This window comes from Bacillus rossius, chromosome 18 (genome assembly GCF_032445375.1).
Source record: "Bacillus rossius redtenbacheri isolate Brsri chromosome 18, Brsri_v3, whole genome shotgun sequence".
NCBI classification, from domain to species: Eukaryota; Metazoa; Arthropoda; class Insecta; order Phasmatodea; family Bacillidae; genus Bacillus; species Bacillus rossius.
The window spans coordinates 25,612,796-25,630,706 of NC_086345.1; the positions used below are offsets into that span (position 1 = coordinate 25,612,796).

The 17,911-nt window shown below is 39.0% G+C and overlaps 2 protein-coding genes across 2 annotated transcripts in view; one reads left to right on the top strand and one right to left on the bottom strand.

Annotated features, from left to right (window-relative positions):
* Positions 1 to 17,911, top strand: part of LOC134541246 (formin-J-like) — a 368,731-nt gene that overhangs the window by 284,867 nt on the left and 65,953 nt on the right. The window lies entirely within an intron of this gene.
* LOC134541245 (endoglucanase A-like) lies at positions 979 to 12,884 on the bottom strand. Its single transcript, XM_063384517.1, has 9 exons — positions 12,744 to 12,884; positions 10,063 to 10,230; positions 9,033 to 9,128; positions 7,676 to 7,858; positions 6,717 to 6,894; positions 4,866 to 5,019; positions 4,024 to 4,188; positions 2,127 to 2,266; positions 979 to 1,279 (listed from the first exon to the last, which is right to left on the bottom strand). The coding sequence occupies exons 1-9, from the start codon at positions 12,796 to 12,798 to the stop codon at positions 1,069 to 1,071; spliced, it is 1,350 nt and encodes a 449-aa protein (XP_063240587.1). The 5' UTR covers positions 12,799 to 12,884; the 3' UTR covers positions 979 to 1,068.

Consider the following 17,911-nt stretch of genomic DNA (forward strand, 5'->3'; position numbering starts at 1 on the left):
CATATATTAATAATGAACAAAGTTTAAGTAAGTATAGTTAAAATTATTTACTATATGCCATATGTAGGACCTCTATAGTACTAGTCGTCCATTGTTTATAATAGTTAATCACATAGTGTTAACTCTACTGTAATAAGTAGACTCTATAAAAGTATTTGTGTTTAGTAATAAAATAAATTACAAGTTTACATATTTCCAACATCTCTCTTCAGTTGCAGTGTACTGAAATATTAATAATTAATGTTATAGTGTCATGAAAGCAATCTCTTCTTGTTCGATGTGGAGTAAAATGACAAAATATACAAAATGACATTTGTGACATAGTCCTGAATTTCCAAAATCTCTCCAGTTGCACTCACAGCAAACATGTACGAAGTTATTGAAGCACTTGACCGAAAGTATCAGAGTGTACTTTGGTAATCTGATCAAGACTTTGTTTCAAAGGTATATGAACTAAACACGGTGACTTTCAGACTGGCATTCTCAGTATACCAATCACTTTGGGCAATACAGCAACTTGTAATGAATGAGGGCTCAAATTAACCTACAGCACCACGAGATTTACAGCAAGATGTTTTCATTGATGGCGTTTTAAACCGGGGAAACCTACCTTGCAGAAAAAGCCCAGGAGCTAAAGCAACGGCCCATTCCATTCCTGGTTACAAGGAAGCTTTCAACTGCACAAATGTTGCCCAACACGTCATCAGTTTTACTGATTACCACGAATTTTTGAAAACATTTGCACATTTATGAGTGTGTACATGAATTGTTAACATTCGGATCAAGTCAATGGTATGTGGTACTCAACATTCTCTCCCATTTCAACGGTAGTGTAGAGGCATACATATGATTTTTCAACGAAAATAAATAAGGTAACAAAGTTCCTGAGTTTTCTGATGATGATGTTAGTAAGCTCAAAGTGATAACAAAACAAAATTGGACTTTATGGTAAGGGAAGAACTGAAAAGAAAGAAACAATTGCGCTTATAAACCTTTATTTATTTTTCCTAGTTTGTTCGCAAGGTCGGAAGGTAAAAGAAGTGGTTGTGAAGGTAGTTGTGGGTCCCTCTAGCTGTGCTCCACGAGGTTGGCTATGACGCCCTGGAAGGCGGCGTTGTAGTCGCAGGCGACCTCGTTGTGCTGGGCGTCCTTGCGCGTGTCCGTGTACGAGTCGTCCGAGCTGGGGCCTCCGACCAGCGCGCCCTCCAGCACGTGGTGGTTGGGGGTGTTGCTGTTGAAGAAGTCCCAGCCGCACGCCGCCGGGTGGTCGGGGCACGAGCTGGCGACAAGTCACGGGCATGCGCACTGTGTCTCCTCTCCCGCAACAACCGTCAGCCAATCACATCCTGGCGTTTAGTTTACCAGAATTGTGGCTTGCGCACTGTCTCTCCTCCCCTAACAACCATCAGCCAATCACATCCTGGCGTTTAGTTTACCAGAATTGACGCTTGCGCACTGTCTCTCTTCCCCCAACGACCATCAGTCAATCACTGCAGGTGCTAAAACCTGGTGTTTAGTTTACCAGAATTGTGGCTTGCGCACTGTCTCTCCTCCCCCAACAATCATTGGAGGTGCTACATCTTGGTGTTCAGTTTACCAGAACTGTGGTTTGAAACATCAGATCAGGACCCGAAAAGTTGATGTACCCGGGAGGAGGGGACAAAAAAAACATTGGTCCCGGCACAAGAAAGTGACTCCAAGTGGAACAAAAGACACACGAGTCGTCAACACTGAGTGAACCATCTCATCCGTCAATCATCACGCGACGTTCAGCCAATTGGTCCAGGCACCAGAAGATACCCCAAAATGGTTAAAGTTTTTTTTAATGCTGGGTTTACTCAGATAGGAAGAAAATTACAAGTCTATTGCTAATACTACTCATAAGAAACCACCGAAACTAATGTGATACATACTTTGTAAATCCTCTGATTGTGTGATCGGACCTTGCAAAAACCACTTTTCAAAATTTAACATTAACAAAAATTTTCATGGCATAAAAATTATTGTAACAAATATGGTGGTACTTTTCAGTTAATTTTAATTCCCGGAAAGGATTTAGTTTTTGGCTAGGTTTTTCAAGAAAGACTATCCATAGATAGAGAGGTGTTAATCGAAAAGGTGTTTACCTGGAACGGTGGTGAGCGTATTTGGGATATTTGCTGCCGTAGCCAACGACGTAACTGAAGCCGGTGTCTCCCAAGAAGTAGCCGATCTGTTTCTTCACTGTCGCTCGGTAGGAGGCAGTGTTAATTCCGTCATTAGCGGCCTGTAAACAAAAGCATATCACAAATAGAACAATTTTTACATTTTAGAAGAAAAAAATGTTTAGTAACCGGCTGTTGAAAGTTTATTGACAATATTCGAACTAACACATATTTGGTTTTCAATTTGTTTCTTGGGTTGTTCAGAGACTACATTATCAGTGGCTGATGTAAGGAGGGGGTAGGGGGGACATATCCTTTTGCCAGAAGTTATGAAAATAAATATAATAGTATGTTATTATGTATAATTTAAGATGAGCTGTTCCAACACCTGAATTCACCAACCACAAATGCAGTGAAGCATGTTGAGAATGTTAATGTAACTGTCTAAACATCCTGTTGTTTATGTATATTTCTGAATACAGAAAATTTTATTTATTTATTTTCTTAAACCCCTTCCCGATATAAATTCTCGTGTCCACCACTGAACAATATTTCGAGGTTGGTAGAGAACTGGAGAAATATACATGATTTTTCAGCACCAGGATCGGATCCAAAATGCATATTAGCAGTTTCAAACCATTTGTCCAATGGCTTGTAGTTAAAAAACCGCGATTTTTCTGGTGTTTTTGGAAGGGGGTACCATGGTTTGATAAGATTTCATACCACTTGACAATATCAAAAACGTTTCATTTTATTTTATCTTATTAGGAAACGCAAAGTTTTTTTATTCTTTTAAATCCTGGAAGGGAAGGGCCAATGAACCACCCCCACCCCCACCGACCACGTCCCTGCGATGGTAGTAAGATGTAAGAGAGTTGCTGTGTACAGTCTTCGCAAGTTAATACTTGAAGTCAAAACGAGAACCTCCACACCTCCTCTAGATAGCAAAATCATTTTTGGTTATAATGAAGTTAAACTCTAATTCATTGTTGATGTGTAGTTACCTTGTCACTAAGGCATTTTTTGGATTCTCCCCACAAGTTCCTTTAAAGCTATTAAAAAAACTTCTAGCAAATTATTCTTTATACAGCTACTATTTGTTTTTGCTATCCAATCGATAACCAGTTGACTTTTAAATTCAGAACAGATGGTTAGCCTACAGTTCATATGTGTTAAAGAACATCAGAGTAAAATGTTAGGTTACGTACGGTAAGTGTAATAAATAATAGTTATGGTGATTTTTTTTCCCCACTAGAGATCGGTAAACTTCGGAGAAATCCGGAAATGTTGGTCCCTGTGAACTCTAGGGTCCCAAAAACAGATACCCATTCCATAAACTAATACAGCCATGAATTTTATCTACTGATACTTTTTATATGTATACCTTGGATATTGATTAAATGCAGCTTTTTGGAGATACATACACCATTGTAGTTTTGCACTGTTTGTCATGGAAAAATTTGTCCAAGTTTGTTGTCGGCCTGCATTTAATCTGTCTCGGCGTTGTTATCCCACTGTGTTCGCCTGTGTTGTTATATTAATTTTTCCATGACTAAGTCCCTTCAACGGAATTCGTGTGCTGTATGATATTTATATGCAAAACATTTTTTGTCCGTGCTGTCGTCGTTGTGTTGTCCATAATACTTGTCTGGTCTCATCTTTGGTTCCGTTTGTCCGTCATCAGATGATTCGGTGTGATTTTTTGTGAATTTTTATCTTTATGTTGTTTTTTTTATTTTTTATTTTCGGAATTTTTCCATGACAAACAGTGCAAAACTGCAATGACGTATGTCCAAAAAGCTGCATTACATCAAGGTTCTCCATTGCACGAATCATTTAAAGAACGTTACTTGGATATTGTTGCAAAAAAAAAACTTACCTCCGAGCAGATGAACAGGGCGTTGGCAGCATTGCGGAGGGAACCCCAGTCGCCGAGGAAGATGAGACCTTTTGGCGTCTTCTTGGCCTGGTTGAAGTTGTAGTCGCAGTACGCTACCAGCCGCTGCTTGTACTTTGCATCCTTGGTAACCTTGTACATGACGGCCTGGTGGTCACAGAACAAAAAATCACGTCGTCTTTCCCAGCAGTGAAAATATCTGCCCATACCACAAGTCGGCAGACTTTCGTTTGAGATGAGCCAAAAAAATATTCAAGTGAACAGATTATCCAATATTTTTTTTTTAGAGAACAAAAGGTATTTTCTCTGTATCTACATGAAATTTTCCATCTAACTATGGATACCAGCTCGCTTGATGTTCAAGAGCGCAGAGTTGTAGGATTTTTGAAATAAGGGAAGAGTCCGCTGAAACTCTAGCACAAGGTTGTTGTTTTTTTAGCAGGCTTTAACCACAACATAAGACATCTCTTCAGAAGATGCCTGCAGGTTTCCTAATTACATATATGTGATGTTTTCTAGGTAAACGGATCAGCTGAGCATATATTTTCGCAATTATTGATCGGTGACTGTACAGAGTAGAATAGTAAAATATTTCTTTAGTACAGGATATTCCCGTAAATTGAATTTGAACTGATTGCTGATGTCGGTACAGTTTCCATTTGAGGAAAATTATATTTTCCAACAAATTAAATATTTCAAAGAAATTTATGACAGCCACAGAGAAGGGCTTTTTAGTTCAAGAAGAAGGGGGTTAATGGAACCTCGGAATATACACCCACGTGGTCCCCGTTGAACCAGGTGACCCTCGGCGGGGGACTACTTACGTCGACCCCCGACTTCTTGCTGTCCCACCCGAACCCGTCCTGGTACATGATGCTGCTGTAGTACTCGTTCACGATGTTCAAGTACTCCTTGTTGTTGGTGGCCCTGTACAGCCAGGCTGCGCCCCAGGCAAGCTCGTCGACGTAGCCGCTGGATCTGCAAGTCAGGATTTCCACCGCTTTCGACCAGGAAATGAACGAGGTTGGCATTACTGCATGGACACTGCTTGAAACTGCCTTATGGCCCATCTGAAGGTCCACAGCATGCCTGCAGGACACTCAGAACATTCGGCTAAGTGTAATGCTTGCATTGTGGAAACAGCTTTAAATGATTTTACTTCCCAGAAGTCGTTTCCGATTATGTTAATTCCAACTAATATTTATTTAATCATCATCAAGTGTAGACAGTCAACATCGTCGCAATATTGTACTCCAACAGCCATTTTGTGTGAACAATTACTAAAAGTAAAGAATTAATGGGTTTCTGATTCATTACTGCCTGGTTTTATTTTACCCACCAGCTGAACTTGAAACTAGCGCGCATTTCTTTTACTCTAAACCAAGAACGATTATCGATTTTTATTTTGTTGATAGCGGCTTTAGACGATCCTAAGACACTGACAAGCATTCATCAACCGAGTGCCAAAATCCAATTCCTTATGTCGGGTATTTGCAAAACTGGTTTTTTTTATGACTCCAAAACATGATGACCGTGTTTGCATTGTCTTTCTTTATTTGCTACAGATAAGAGAAAATTATGCCACACTTGGCTGTATCAACAAGAATGTTGATGTTGAACTGTAGAATGTCTTTCTTTCGAGTGAAAATAGCTACTTTGTGTACTGTTGAACAAAATTTTACCAACTATAGGAGCGAGAAGAATTTACAGTATTTTGTCACACTAATATAATTTAATTGTGTTAAATAAACAGTCTCAACATATATAAACATTAATTTACTTCATGTATGGCTTTTGCTGCCAAAGTATTTTGAAATAATTCTTGGCTGTTGGGTTAACACCACATCCTATAAAATAATGATTGATCAACATTTTGGCTTGCCCATTTTCAAGAGCGATGAAAAACTGAAGGCCTGGTGTTCTGACAAAGTATGTATGTCGTATCAATCACAGTCGAGACCCTGATAGTGGTCTTAAATCGATAATGGTCTGGCCAATCAGGATTCTGCTGAGTAGAAGCTCAGTTTATCCATTTATGTACCAGCAACTATCTTCTTCCCATACAATAATGGTCATCATTAGTGATGATTTATATCTATGCTGTGAATGGCCCTATAAGAAAGTATCATGTCAGAAACCAGGCCTTCACTTGTTAACCACCCTTGAGGATGGCTACACAGTCGTCAGAACTTGCGTTCTGTAGGTTTATTACACGCCTCTTGCGGGCTCTTGAGATGCTGGATCGTCTGTGGCATGGCTCCAATAGGCTAGGGAAATGGATTTGCCGCTTCAGCGTAGCCCAGGGGCATCGGGGAAGGGCTAAGTCGAGAGACTAAGGGAACTCATTCCAGCATCGGCACCCCCTCAACCCCTAACTGATTCAGTAACCAATATAAATTCACTGGCTAAGTTCCCGCCCCACCTCTCAACAGCACTGTGGGCACCTAACCGAACCTATAACATCTCTGAGACTCCTCAGAAAACCCATTAAGCCCGTGATCCGGTGAATGACCTCTCCATGAATACGGCTACAATATGGAAAGCTTAAAATTTTGGGCTCATCATCATTTGCTCGAACTTCGTCTCGACCCAAACGCCAAGAAGTGGTTGTAAACTCTAGCCACGGAAGTTTACAATCAAGATCTAAGTCAAGATATTTGGTCAAAGTGGCTCACGCGTAGAAGTTCTTGGCATCGGCGATGGAGTCGGAGTATTTGCCCTTGTACGTGTTGGCGAACTTCATGAGCTGCTCGGAGTGAACGAGCAGTTTCCTGGCGTAGTTGGCATCGACGCCCTTGAAGACCATGTACGCAGCGGCCAAGGCAGCGGCGGTCTCGGCAGCGAGGTCAGACCCTGAGGCGAGAAACCATCGCGAGAGGGACATTAATCATAACGATCATCACCACCGCACACATTTATGTGTTTGTTGAATAAACAAATTTTGCAAATTTAAAAAATGACCATTTTTGATTCACCGATAACTAAAATATTTATTTTTACTGTTTCAAAGCATTTAAATTTTCGTTTAAATGTTCAGTGACTATCTACATCAAATTTTCTCTTTAAAATTTTGTGTCCTTAATGTTCCCAAATATTAGAATTGCTGTGGCAATTACAAAATAATAAATTAACGAAATATAACTTCTACAGAAACTGTTCATACCCTCAATTATTGTTCATATTAAATTCAGCATTAAAATTTTTGGCGCCCTAACACAGTCGACGATGTTAAAAGGAAAAAAATTGTGGAACTTAATATTTCATGCTTAAAAATTATGGTCACAATGTCATCGATGGTCAGAGTTAAGCTAAACATATTGGGTTTGTTATGTGTGACTACTTTCTGTGGTAATCTACACGACCTTCGTGGCTTACTGTGTCTTTTGATGAAATTTGGATTTTCATTACCATCCTCACAGGATTTCCAAGCCACACACCATGGGGAACAAGAGGCGTACGTGGAAAGGGAGAGGGGTTGGAGGTGATATCCTCCCCTCCTTTTCGAAATCCTAAGAAATACTACAGAATCGTTTGTTCCCACCAACCAAAAGAAAGAAGAGCAGGCAAAGAGATTCTATCCCCACGCCCTCAGAAATGAAATTCTGTGCACGCTTTTGGGGCATCGTCCACAAACCTGGAGCAGAAGCCGTTATCTTGTAAGCTGGGCGAGCCTCCGTCATGTCCTCGGGCTGCGTCCAGTAGTTGTGGTCGGTCTGGCCTATCCCCACTTGGCCGTAGAACACGAACTCGCTCACGTGGCACTTGAGGAAGTAGTCGGTGGCCCATTTGACCACCTCTCGTGCTTCAGCCAACACACCTAAAATTTTTTGGGGAGAAAAAAAATTTTTTTTAACACATCCTCAATTCTTTAAGTTGTGACCGTGTGTAAGGTCACGAGACACACACCTTGTGTTAGTTTATGTCCTCTACAAACATTTATGGATGTGATGAAAAGTATAAATAGCCTTACCTGCGAGTAGTGTAGGTGAAACAAAATGCTGTGTCGTCATCGAGTTATAAATAGGGCACTGCTGTGTACAATAAAATGGTAAACATTCATAAAAAAAGGTCGAGAGTTTAGCAGGAAGAAGAATAAAAGCTGAAGCCTCTTCTATACATCAATTATTTGGACTATAATGCAGAATAGTTAGAATGTGCTATAATTATCTAGAGCTTCTATGATCTGAATTCTCAGAGAATTGCGAGGCAATAAGGGAAGAATATTAGGTTATATACACTCGGATTTTGGGCAGTTTGAGTAGAGACACAGAAAGTAGAACCATTATGCCGATACATCGCAGAGAGAGTGTGTGTGTGTGTGTACGTTTGTGTGAGCCCTTCATAATGCTTCCCCTTATTCCCTTCCCTTCATTTACTCCCTTCATTCCCTTCCCATTTATTCCCTTCATTTTATTTCCTTCCCAATCATTCTCTTACTTTCATTCCCTTCCCTTCATTCCTTTCCCATTTTTCCTTCCCTTTTATTCTAACCTCTTTTCCCCTTCTCTTTACTCCCTCCTCTTTTTTCTCTTCCTTTTTTCGCTTCTCTTTTTTCTCTTCTCTTCATTCCTTTTCCTTCATTCCCCTCCTTTCATTCCCTTCATTCATTTCCCTTCATTCTCTTCATTCCACTGTGAAATTTTCAATGCAGCTGATGAATATGAACAGCCAACTGAGGGAACTGTCAGTTGACCCGAGACAGAACTGCGAAATCACTTCAGTTAAACGCTCGGTCATGACCTCACACATGGAAAAATGACTAAGGGTGTTTTGTGAGCCCCTTAAACTGGTCAGTGAGTTGCTTTATCATTGAAAAAAAATGTGTATCTGGCTTCCTCACCCTATACCTTCCTGACCATATACCTTCCTAACCCTATACCTTCCTGTCCTTATACCTTCCTGACCCTATAACTCACTGACCCTATACCTTCCTGACCATATACCTTCCTGACCCTATACCTCCCTGACTGTGTCCTTGGCTTGGCACTGACCTGCTTTCTGGTAGGCAGCGGCGTGATCCACCACGGTCCAGGCCAGGACGGTGGCCGAGAACGCCATCGGGAAGCCAAACTTCACGTAGTCACCAGCTGCGCAGACAAGAGACAGGCTTATAATCACTGTGCTGTTCCATGCAACTATTAGCTAGTTTCCCATGGCCCGTTCTACAATGACACACGCACACAGATACGGGTCCGTATGGATTAGCTCGGCAATGCTGAGCTCATCTGTTTACGTTGCTCCCGTGCGACCAAAAGAAGATGATTACTTGGCTGTGGTGGTAGCCATGTTTGTTTAAGTTCTAAATACATTCAAAGTTGTTTCAATTATAAGAATTATAAGAATAGCTGGTTTTATTTTTAATATACATGTAAATTCTGAGTGTGCTAGAATCTCAAAGCATAATATATATTTTTAATTAAATTACTATTTCATGAACTTGAAATTCAATCTCACTGGTTGCTATTTCCTATGTTACCATACATTGTGGAAGCAGAAGATAAGCGATAGAGAAGTGTTCCAGAAGATCCGTCTTCTCCGTTTGTAGAACGGGCCTCATACATATATGGGTGCATCCATAACCTCTCACACCCATGCATCACTTTGCCACCATGGAAAGGATGCGTTTATCAGAAATGGATGGCATCCGATTATTTCTACAACTAGACCACCCATTGAGAGTTTATAGTACTAATATGCATGCAGCCATTTCGAGTAACATAAGTGTTTCTGCGGGTGCGGATACTATGCGTGATTCGCATCAAGAACTGCTAGTTAAAAACTCAACATGTGTATAGTTATCACGCTCTGCATTACTTTAAAGAGTTCTATGTTATATTTCGTGTCCGAGTTTCTTATTATAAGTCTATTTGCAACATGAGAACACACGAGTTTGCACGTTACCGAGGTTAGATGTTACATGTCTCTGGCGAAGACTGAACGACATCTCGGGTGAGGATTGAGACATGAAAACGTCAGGAGGGCATGTGTGTGACCTGGACGGAGACGTTGTGGAAGACGTACCATCGTAGTATCCCCCGGTGAGGTCCTCGCCGCTGTTGCCCTTGTCGTGGAGGGCGGAGTCGTGTCGCCACTTGACCTTCTGGTTGGACGGCAGCTTGCCCGACCGCTGCGCCTCGTAGAACAGCAGAGACTTCTGCAGGACGGACTTGTAGTCGTAGACACCTGCAACTGTAGTTCGGGAGGGTTTAACACCAGCGGTCAGAACCACAGTCTCGACTCCCCACTCCATCCCTAGAATTGTTATTAAGGCCCCCGCCCACCCGGGCACACACACGGTGCGCAGATCTTCACGATAAACAACGCGATCGGAACACTACTCAAGACATCCGAGTGGGGCCTGTTAACGAAAAAAGAAAAATTATGAATTCGTGGTGAGCCGGTAAGTGGTATGGTTTTCGTATTAAGTTTTTAAACTGTATTTTTAGGAGAGTTAAAAATGGCTAAAAAAAGGCATGTTTTCAGACTACATTTTAGGCATAAGACGACCGGTGCAGATTCTTGAAAGGCGTTACACCTTTATCTTTATTTCTCCACCATATAATGGCCAACCGCTCAAATTTCATAGTGGTCCTATGCACGACGAGAAGACTGAGCTTAGAGGCGCTACCGTCCTATAAACACCAGCGAGCGTCGCGCTTATCAACCCGTCTCACTGACACAGATGCACCCCCTGGTGAGGCGGGGCCTTTAAGGGGGATTGGGCCTCTCCATATTGCAATTTTCAAATATCTTGGTACCATCTGCAAAAAAATAAAAAAATCTTCCGGGATTAATATTTTTGGGATATTACAGGGCATAGTATTTAGCAATGGCTACTTGTTGAAGTCAACACTTCTGAACTGGTGCGATTATCATGGTAGTTGTAGTCCTCGTGAAATAGTAAGTTACTTCTTCTTGGCGCTTACAGACTAGAGCCTGTTGGTAAATATGTGGTTGCAACAATGTACAGAAGGTCTCGGAGATATGATTTATACCTTGGCATGCCAAAAATTGGGATGAATTGTTCAAATTTAGAGTTATAGCTTATAGCGAAAAGATGGAAAATTTAAGATTACATCTTAACCGAGCTTCAATTAACTGAGGTTCAGTTTTATCCGAGCCGACATAAATTGCCATTTCCAGCAAAGACTGTTGAAACATTTGCATAAGGACATGGAATATTATTTAACAACTGTCGAAAGCCTTGATAAATTTAGCTTCAATGATGGAATTTACTGAATAAGCGGATAATGACGTGACTTAAAAGTATTTACACAAAAGAAAATCTGAGATAATTTTACCGCGAAAAGTGAGAGCACTGGGCCAAATGAAAACCGGGACATTTTTATTTTATTTTTATTATTACACCCGTGTTATCCCAGATTGTGCTCATTCCAGTTTGTCACGATCCACATTCTTCTCTTGCGTGTACTTAAGTACGCGCCTTAGAAGCTATACTAATTTTTTATTTAATACTCACAACTATTATAACTTAATAATATTTTGTGTTCATAACTTTAGGCACAGAAAAATATTTTGCAGCACGGTGGATATGAGCATGGAAAATATTGGTTTATCGATGTTTGTATTCCAGGATTATTACAAATTTTTTAAGTTTCAAACATTTATTTTTTTATGATTGTTTAAGTTCTTAAAATGTATTCCAGAATAATGTCGCTATCACGAAGATTTATCAGAGTAGTGTATAACAGGGCATTATGCGGCAGGAATTCTGAGTGTGGATTGGGATTGACGGCCGCCATATTGGATTCTGACATCACGGCCACCAACTGGGATTGTAATGTAATGGCTGCCATTTTGGATACTGACTTCGTGGCCACAATATTGGATTGTAACATCTCAACCACCATCTTGGATTGTAATGCGTCACGGCCGCCATTTTGGATTCTCACTTCGCGGACACAATATTGGAGCTGATGACAAGGCCACCATTTTGTATTGTAACGTCACGGTAACCATTTTGGATTTTGACTTCGCAGCCACCATATTGGAACTGATGACAAGACCACCATTTTGGAATCCCGATGTCAAGGTAACCATATTGGATTCTGACGTCACGGTGGCCATCTCGGAATCGCGTGCCGTACTACCGAACGATGCACTTATCGTCACCATGAGATCGCCACAGCCAACATGTAACGGCAAGAAAAGTATAGTATAACAATCATTTATTTTCGGTCGTCACGCATTTAAGAACGGTACGTTCACAACAACGCGATATTTTGCTGTCGCATCGCCAACCAAGCTATTGTGAATTCAGCGTTAGCTTTGAATATATATACTGTATAGAAGTCGCCAGCCCAGGTTAAAATTTCTAATACGGTTTGAGGTAGTTGGTTAATTCACCGCCGCAATCGCCACCATCTCTAGGGCATCGACATGTGGTGGTCCCTAGTGGACAAGTGTCGAACTCTTCAAACACCCCTTCCCCCTCCCGTTGAACGACCTTGAGCTGCAGTGAATGATGGGTGGGGGGTGCGGGGAATGACAGCGGGCGTCAGTGCTGCGCTCTAACGTGTAAATAACAACCTAAGACGATACAGGACGTTACGGCAGCGCACTGCAGCGGTGAAGTTCCCAAGCTGCTTATCATACGCTCCTGAAAAACGTAGAGTAAATCCTATCCACCCGCGACTTCTATACAGTATATATATATTCAAAGGCGTTAGTGTCCCTCTTACCTTGCAGGGCTGCGCAAGACAGCAGCCAGATGGCTGCCGGCAGGAGACACCGCATGGTCACGTGTGTGTATCTATGCACCTCCTGAAGACATCGGGGGAGATAAACCCGCCAGCTTATATACACTAGCGACAAGTGCTCATTTTTTTGGTTTTCAAGGTGACCAGCCCCACCCCCTGGCCGCTTATCTACTCGAGAGCGCCCCCCCCCCCCTCCCACAGATAAAAACCAAGCTACCTCTGTGGAGAGGGCGATCTATAATTTTCAACCTGAAGCAATATGGCCAGTCCCTGCATGTCGTAACACCAAGCTGCAAAGATATAGAGATATAAGTTATCTTAAGTAAGTGGCTGACTGTTGTTACGAAAAAAAAATTAAACACTCCCAACTTTTCTTCTTGTTCTGAAAAAGTTTTATTGAACTGGAATAAATAACCAGAGTGAAGAATTTTTTTTTGTGTGCGTGAAATAAATTAAACTTTAATCGTAATCATTTTAATGCTGGTTTTCTTAATATGTTATGATAATATTCATGTTTTATTTCAATACAAACCTACAACACTTCTGAAATTTGGCAACAAGTCTTTGCAAAATATCACAACAAAAGTCAATATTATTTTATTTTATCTCTCTCGTTCGAATTAAGATGCTACAAAATTAAAACATTTTAACTAACTTATTAAATAAGCTTCAAGCAAGATGCCAATAATTTTACAGGAAGTAATTTTAACCACGCATACACCACTTTTAGAGCGAAACTTCTATCAAGAATCCAATTAAATACTAAAACCTTGCATGATAAATAAATATTCATAAGGTTTTATGAAAACTTTGATTTAGAATTCTGAACACAGTCGTTGAATAAGATGTTATTAACTCAATGCAACTTATAAAGCAAAAAAAAAGCTAATTTCCTTGTATTTTTAAAAAAGATTAATCTTAAACTAGTTTTGTCTATCACTACTTTTCCTTGATAATTGTGATTTAGTTTCAAGTAGCTCCACAACCTATGTGGATTTGGAACTTAAAAACGAAAGTAGGAATTTTTATTCAAATCGTTGTACAGTTTAATTATACCCAAGGTAAGAGTTAGCATTGTCGTTGGACATTTTTTGTTTGAAAGTACGAATTATAAAAGTTTCTAATTATATTTTTCACAATTATTCCACAAGAAAACTCTAGGAAAGTCAGTTATCATTATGCTTTGGTATTCCACCACCCCACCTCCATAACCAACTAGGTATCACGAGATGAGAACGTAGAAAACAAGCACATATTATAAGCAATTGTAAAAATATGCATGGAAATGCACTACATATTTAATAGATTCTGATAACTAGTCACAAACTATTTAACATAGTAATTGATGATTTTTAAGTATATTTTTACAACAGAAACCTCCCCTCCCCCCAAAATATTGTTTCCCGAAAATATGCTCATTTGGAGGGGTAGGGGTGGTGTATGCAAAAATTACTACCTTGTATTTTTTTTTTTTTAAGGATCAGAACTATTCATGTAATATTACAGATATTTGTAAATTTTGTACATTTACGTGAAATAAACTTTATCAATACAAAATAGTGTTCGAAATAATAATGGGTTCGGATTATTACCCGGGAATTTATGCTTTCAGTGGTACCAGTACCTCCAATAGCTAAAGTTATTTGCAAACCATTCCCTGGATGGTTTTCCTATGAAACCTCAATTAATATATAATTATGCTTAAATTTTCGTAAGAAATACTCAGTATTGTCTTGAAAAACGTATTTCATACATGTAAAAATAACCAAAGACTTGTATTGTGCAACTTGTTTTCTAAAGGGAATTTTTGTAAAAGTACTGAAATTTTTTCTGTGTATTTTTTCCCCCTACAGATATCGTGTTGCTGAACTCCTGCCAACATATATAAAATATGTATGACGAGAACATCCAGTTATTTATCTTATCTCAGCAGTCTCACACGATAATTTTGTAGCCAATGTCAAACTTTATCAAAAATAATTTTCTCTTAGTTGAAACAATGCTTTCAGTGGAAAACTTCACAAAACAAAAATCTACTTAATAAAGATCGCAAGCTTTCGCTTCCGGCCATTGTCTATAAAGTAGCTTGGCTTCTGGGTTTTAGCCGCGCCCAAGGCGAATATATCATCCACGTTTCGGTGGACATTTCAGTCGCCATAATCAGGGTAGAGTTACCTACTGAGTTTCTGCCTTTAATACTCTCGCCTGAGAGGAGTGTTTCCCGATTGGCTGCAGCTATGGGCCAATCACAGCCTTCCTTTCGTCTGGTTAGCATGTTTCTTTGGCCAATCAGAGCTGGGCTTCTGTGATTGACTTGGGGGTGCTGGTAAATCAGTAGCCTCTTCTCTTCTGATTGGCTGGGCTGTTTGGTCAACCAGACCTCAGTAGGTAACTCTAACCTGTTTATGGCGAATTTAATATTGACCGAAACGTCGGTTATATATTCGCCTTGGACGCGGCTACAACCCAGAAGCCAAGCTACTTCAAAAATGTACTTGTTTAAGAGCATGGTGTATAGTGCGGGTCAAATGTCTTACGATCTGTGCTCTGTAGTTAGCGATCTGTGCTCCATAGGGGGCGAAGGAAGACTACCATACTGGAAAACTACCATAATGACAGTATTCCGCCTGGCCTCTTCGAAAAAAGGCGGAAAAGTACCATAACGGAAAACTGCCATAATTTTAAAGGAATAAGCGGAATTATGCCATATTTTCTTGTACACGCCATGGAATGAGTACAGCTGCTTTTTTTCTAGAAGTAGTGTGAAGAATACATCGCTAGGTAGCGCTGTAAACCCCCTAGTTGTTTCTTAGGTTAACTTAAAAAGTTACAGATAGCGCTTCTGATGGTGACTTTGTGTAGTTCCAGTCATAAATCAACTCAACCGATCGCGCACTAATAGAAACAAATGTTCCCAAAAATGGGTTATAGGAAGCAGCACTGTGTTCTTGTAGCCACAATCTGTAAAAATATAGATATGGTAGTTTTCCATTATGGCACATTTCCTCCTGTTTTGACGGGGGTCGACGGAAGACTGCCATACTGGAAGACTGCCATACTGTAAGACTGCCATACTGTAAGACTACCATAATGAAAGACTGCGATACTGGAAGACTACCATAATCGAAGAATTCCGCCGGGGGGCAACGGAAAAGTGCTATAATGTAAAACTATCATAAGTTAAAACGCGACCATAGAGTCATAATACTCTAATGACATGATTAAATTATGTATATTATATTAGAAATAATTTGTATAAATAAGTAGCATACAAATTCTTGTGATTCTATTTGATGTTTTAACTCCAGGTCACTACTTGAAATTAAATGCAATCTAGTGACCGAAAATCACAATTACCTGACAACCGACGGTTAAGTAAGTAAAATATTGCATGATTTATATCATATGTTTGAAATTCCACGACAGATTATCATCACAGATGTATAGTCATCTATAGTACTGAGGTGGCAATTCAATTGAGTTTATTTTACATCATGTCTATCAAAAGAACGATAAACTAAACTTATGCATTAATTATTTCACAAAAAAAAATGTTTACGTTACTACATCTTTGATAATACCCACATTATGTTTTTGATGAGTTGACGGGGTTCACTTTTCGTGGGCTGACTTCACTAACTACCTTACTTCTTAATGGCTGTGGTGTTGTTTTTGTCATGTTGGGGATGTTACAGGGTATTGTGATTCCAGCATTATGTTTTTAGAATGTGCTGTGAAAACCATTAGAAGAGTATTTTAACATATATATGTACAGAAAAACAATTGCCATGAAGAATAGTTCAAAACAATCACAAATGTGAATACGGAATAGTGAGAGCGATTCATGTTTGCTGTTTAAGTTTTATTGGTTAAGTAGTTGTGACATTAGGCCTATATTTTAACTGAGTAAGTATATGTTTACGAAATCATTTCAGAATATTAATTTATGAAAGCCTTGTAATCTTTTTTTATATATTTTTTTACCAACAGAATAGCCTATTTCCGATATTATTTTTCTTCTTATTCTGAAATGCTTGTTTGTCCGTAAACTTTGACAAGTTTTTATTTTGTGTGACTAATCTTCAAGGTCAGACAGCACAAAAATAGTGTTGCAAAAGTGGATATATTTTTAGTGGTGCAAATTACTTAAAACATCAAAATTTATTTTATTTTACAGATTAAGTTTCAAACTAGCAATTAGCAAAATCTGAAATTCTTCCATTAAGAGATTAATGGTGCTTTTTATCAAAATAATGAAGTCTAATTCAAGCAACACTAATGATTACAAAAAACATTCAGTAATTGATTAATCTCTTCCATAATAAGTTATTTTGTTGCGCATTTTGTACAGATCACATCAAATACAATTCTTTAGGAAAAAAATGGATAGTTAATCAAAAAAGAATAGTACCCAAAAGCACTGAATTATCAACTTTGAAGTGAAATATTTTGAGAATTATGATTTTTTAACAAAAAATTAACTGCAATTTTAAAGTGTCCATGCACATTTTACATAGAAAAATTAAAAAAAAAATCTTTTAAACATGGCCTTAAACTGTTTGTATAAGCGGGTATGTTTGTGATAATGGACAATGCCATTATTCTACTCGAGATTTAATTCAAGAATGGACCAGTCCAGTGAAGAACTTTTAATTGCCCCTGTGATGCATAATCTGGGTCTGCTAGTCCCGAACAATACCTTTTTAATTGGTTTTTCTACATAACCATTAATCAACTTTATTTTATGATGGAAATTTGCAAATTTCTTGTTTGAAAATACTAAAATTCGCACAAAAAATATATATATAAGAAAATAAGGTATTACATTCAACAATGTAATATTAGTATTGTACTTCTATACTAAGAGCTATCATTTATAATTGTTTTAATAGTTCAAAATAGTTCACTCGAAGGTTAGACATTGCAAGCTATGAAATATCATCATCCTGGGCCTACAAGAGTCACACTGTGTAATTGTGAGGTAATGTTATTTTTGCAATAAAAAAAAATATATGTAAATTTTTCATGTGAGTACATGATACTTAACTACAAGGTTTGGTTGGAGAAAACTTAAATTTAAATCGAAATTACATTACAATTGTAAGTAATAAAACAGCATTAATAAAATGAATGCTCATAGTATTCTGTAC

Excerpts from the sequence above, each read along its gene's own strand:
- LOC134541245 (XM_063384517.1), bottom strand. The coding sequence starts at position 12,798 with ATGCGGTGTCTCCTGCCGGCAGCCATCTGGCTGCTGTCTTGCGCAGCC. Across the intron at positions 9,129-10,062 it reads CACCGGGGGATACTACGATG|CTGGTGACTACGTGAAGTTT; the intron begins GTACGTCTTCCA and ends TTGTCTGCGCAG. Across the intron at positions 4,189-4,865 it reads GCAAGAAGTCGGGGGTCGAC|GCCGTCATGTACAAGGTTAC; the intron begins GTAAGTAGTCCC and ends TGTGACCACCAG.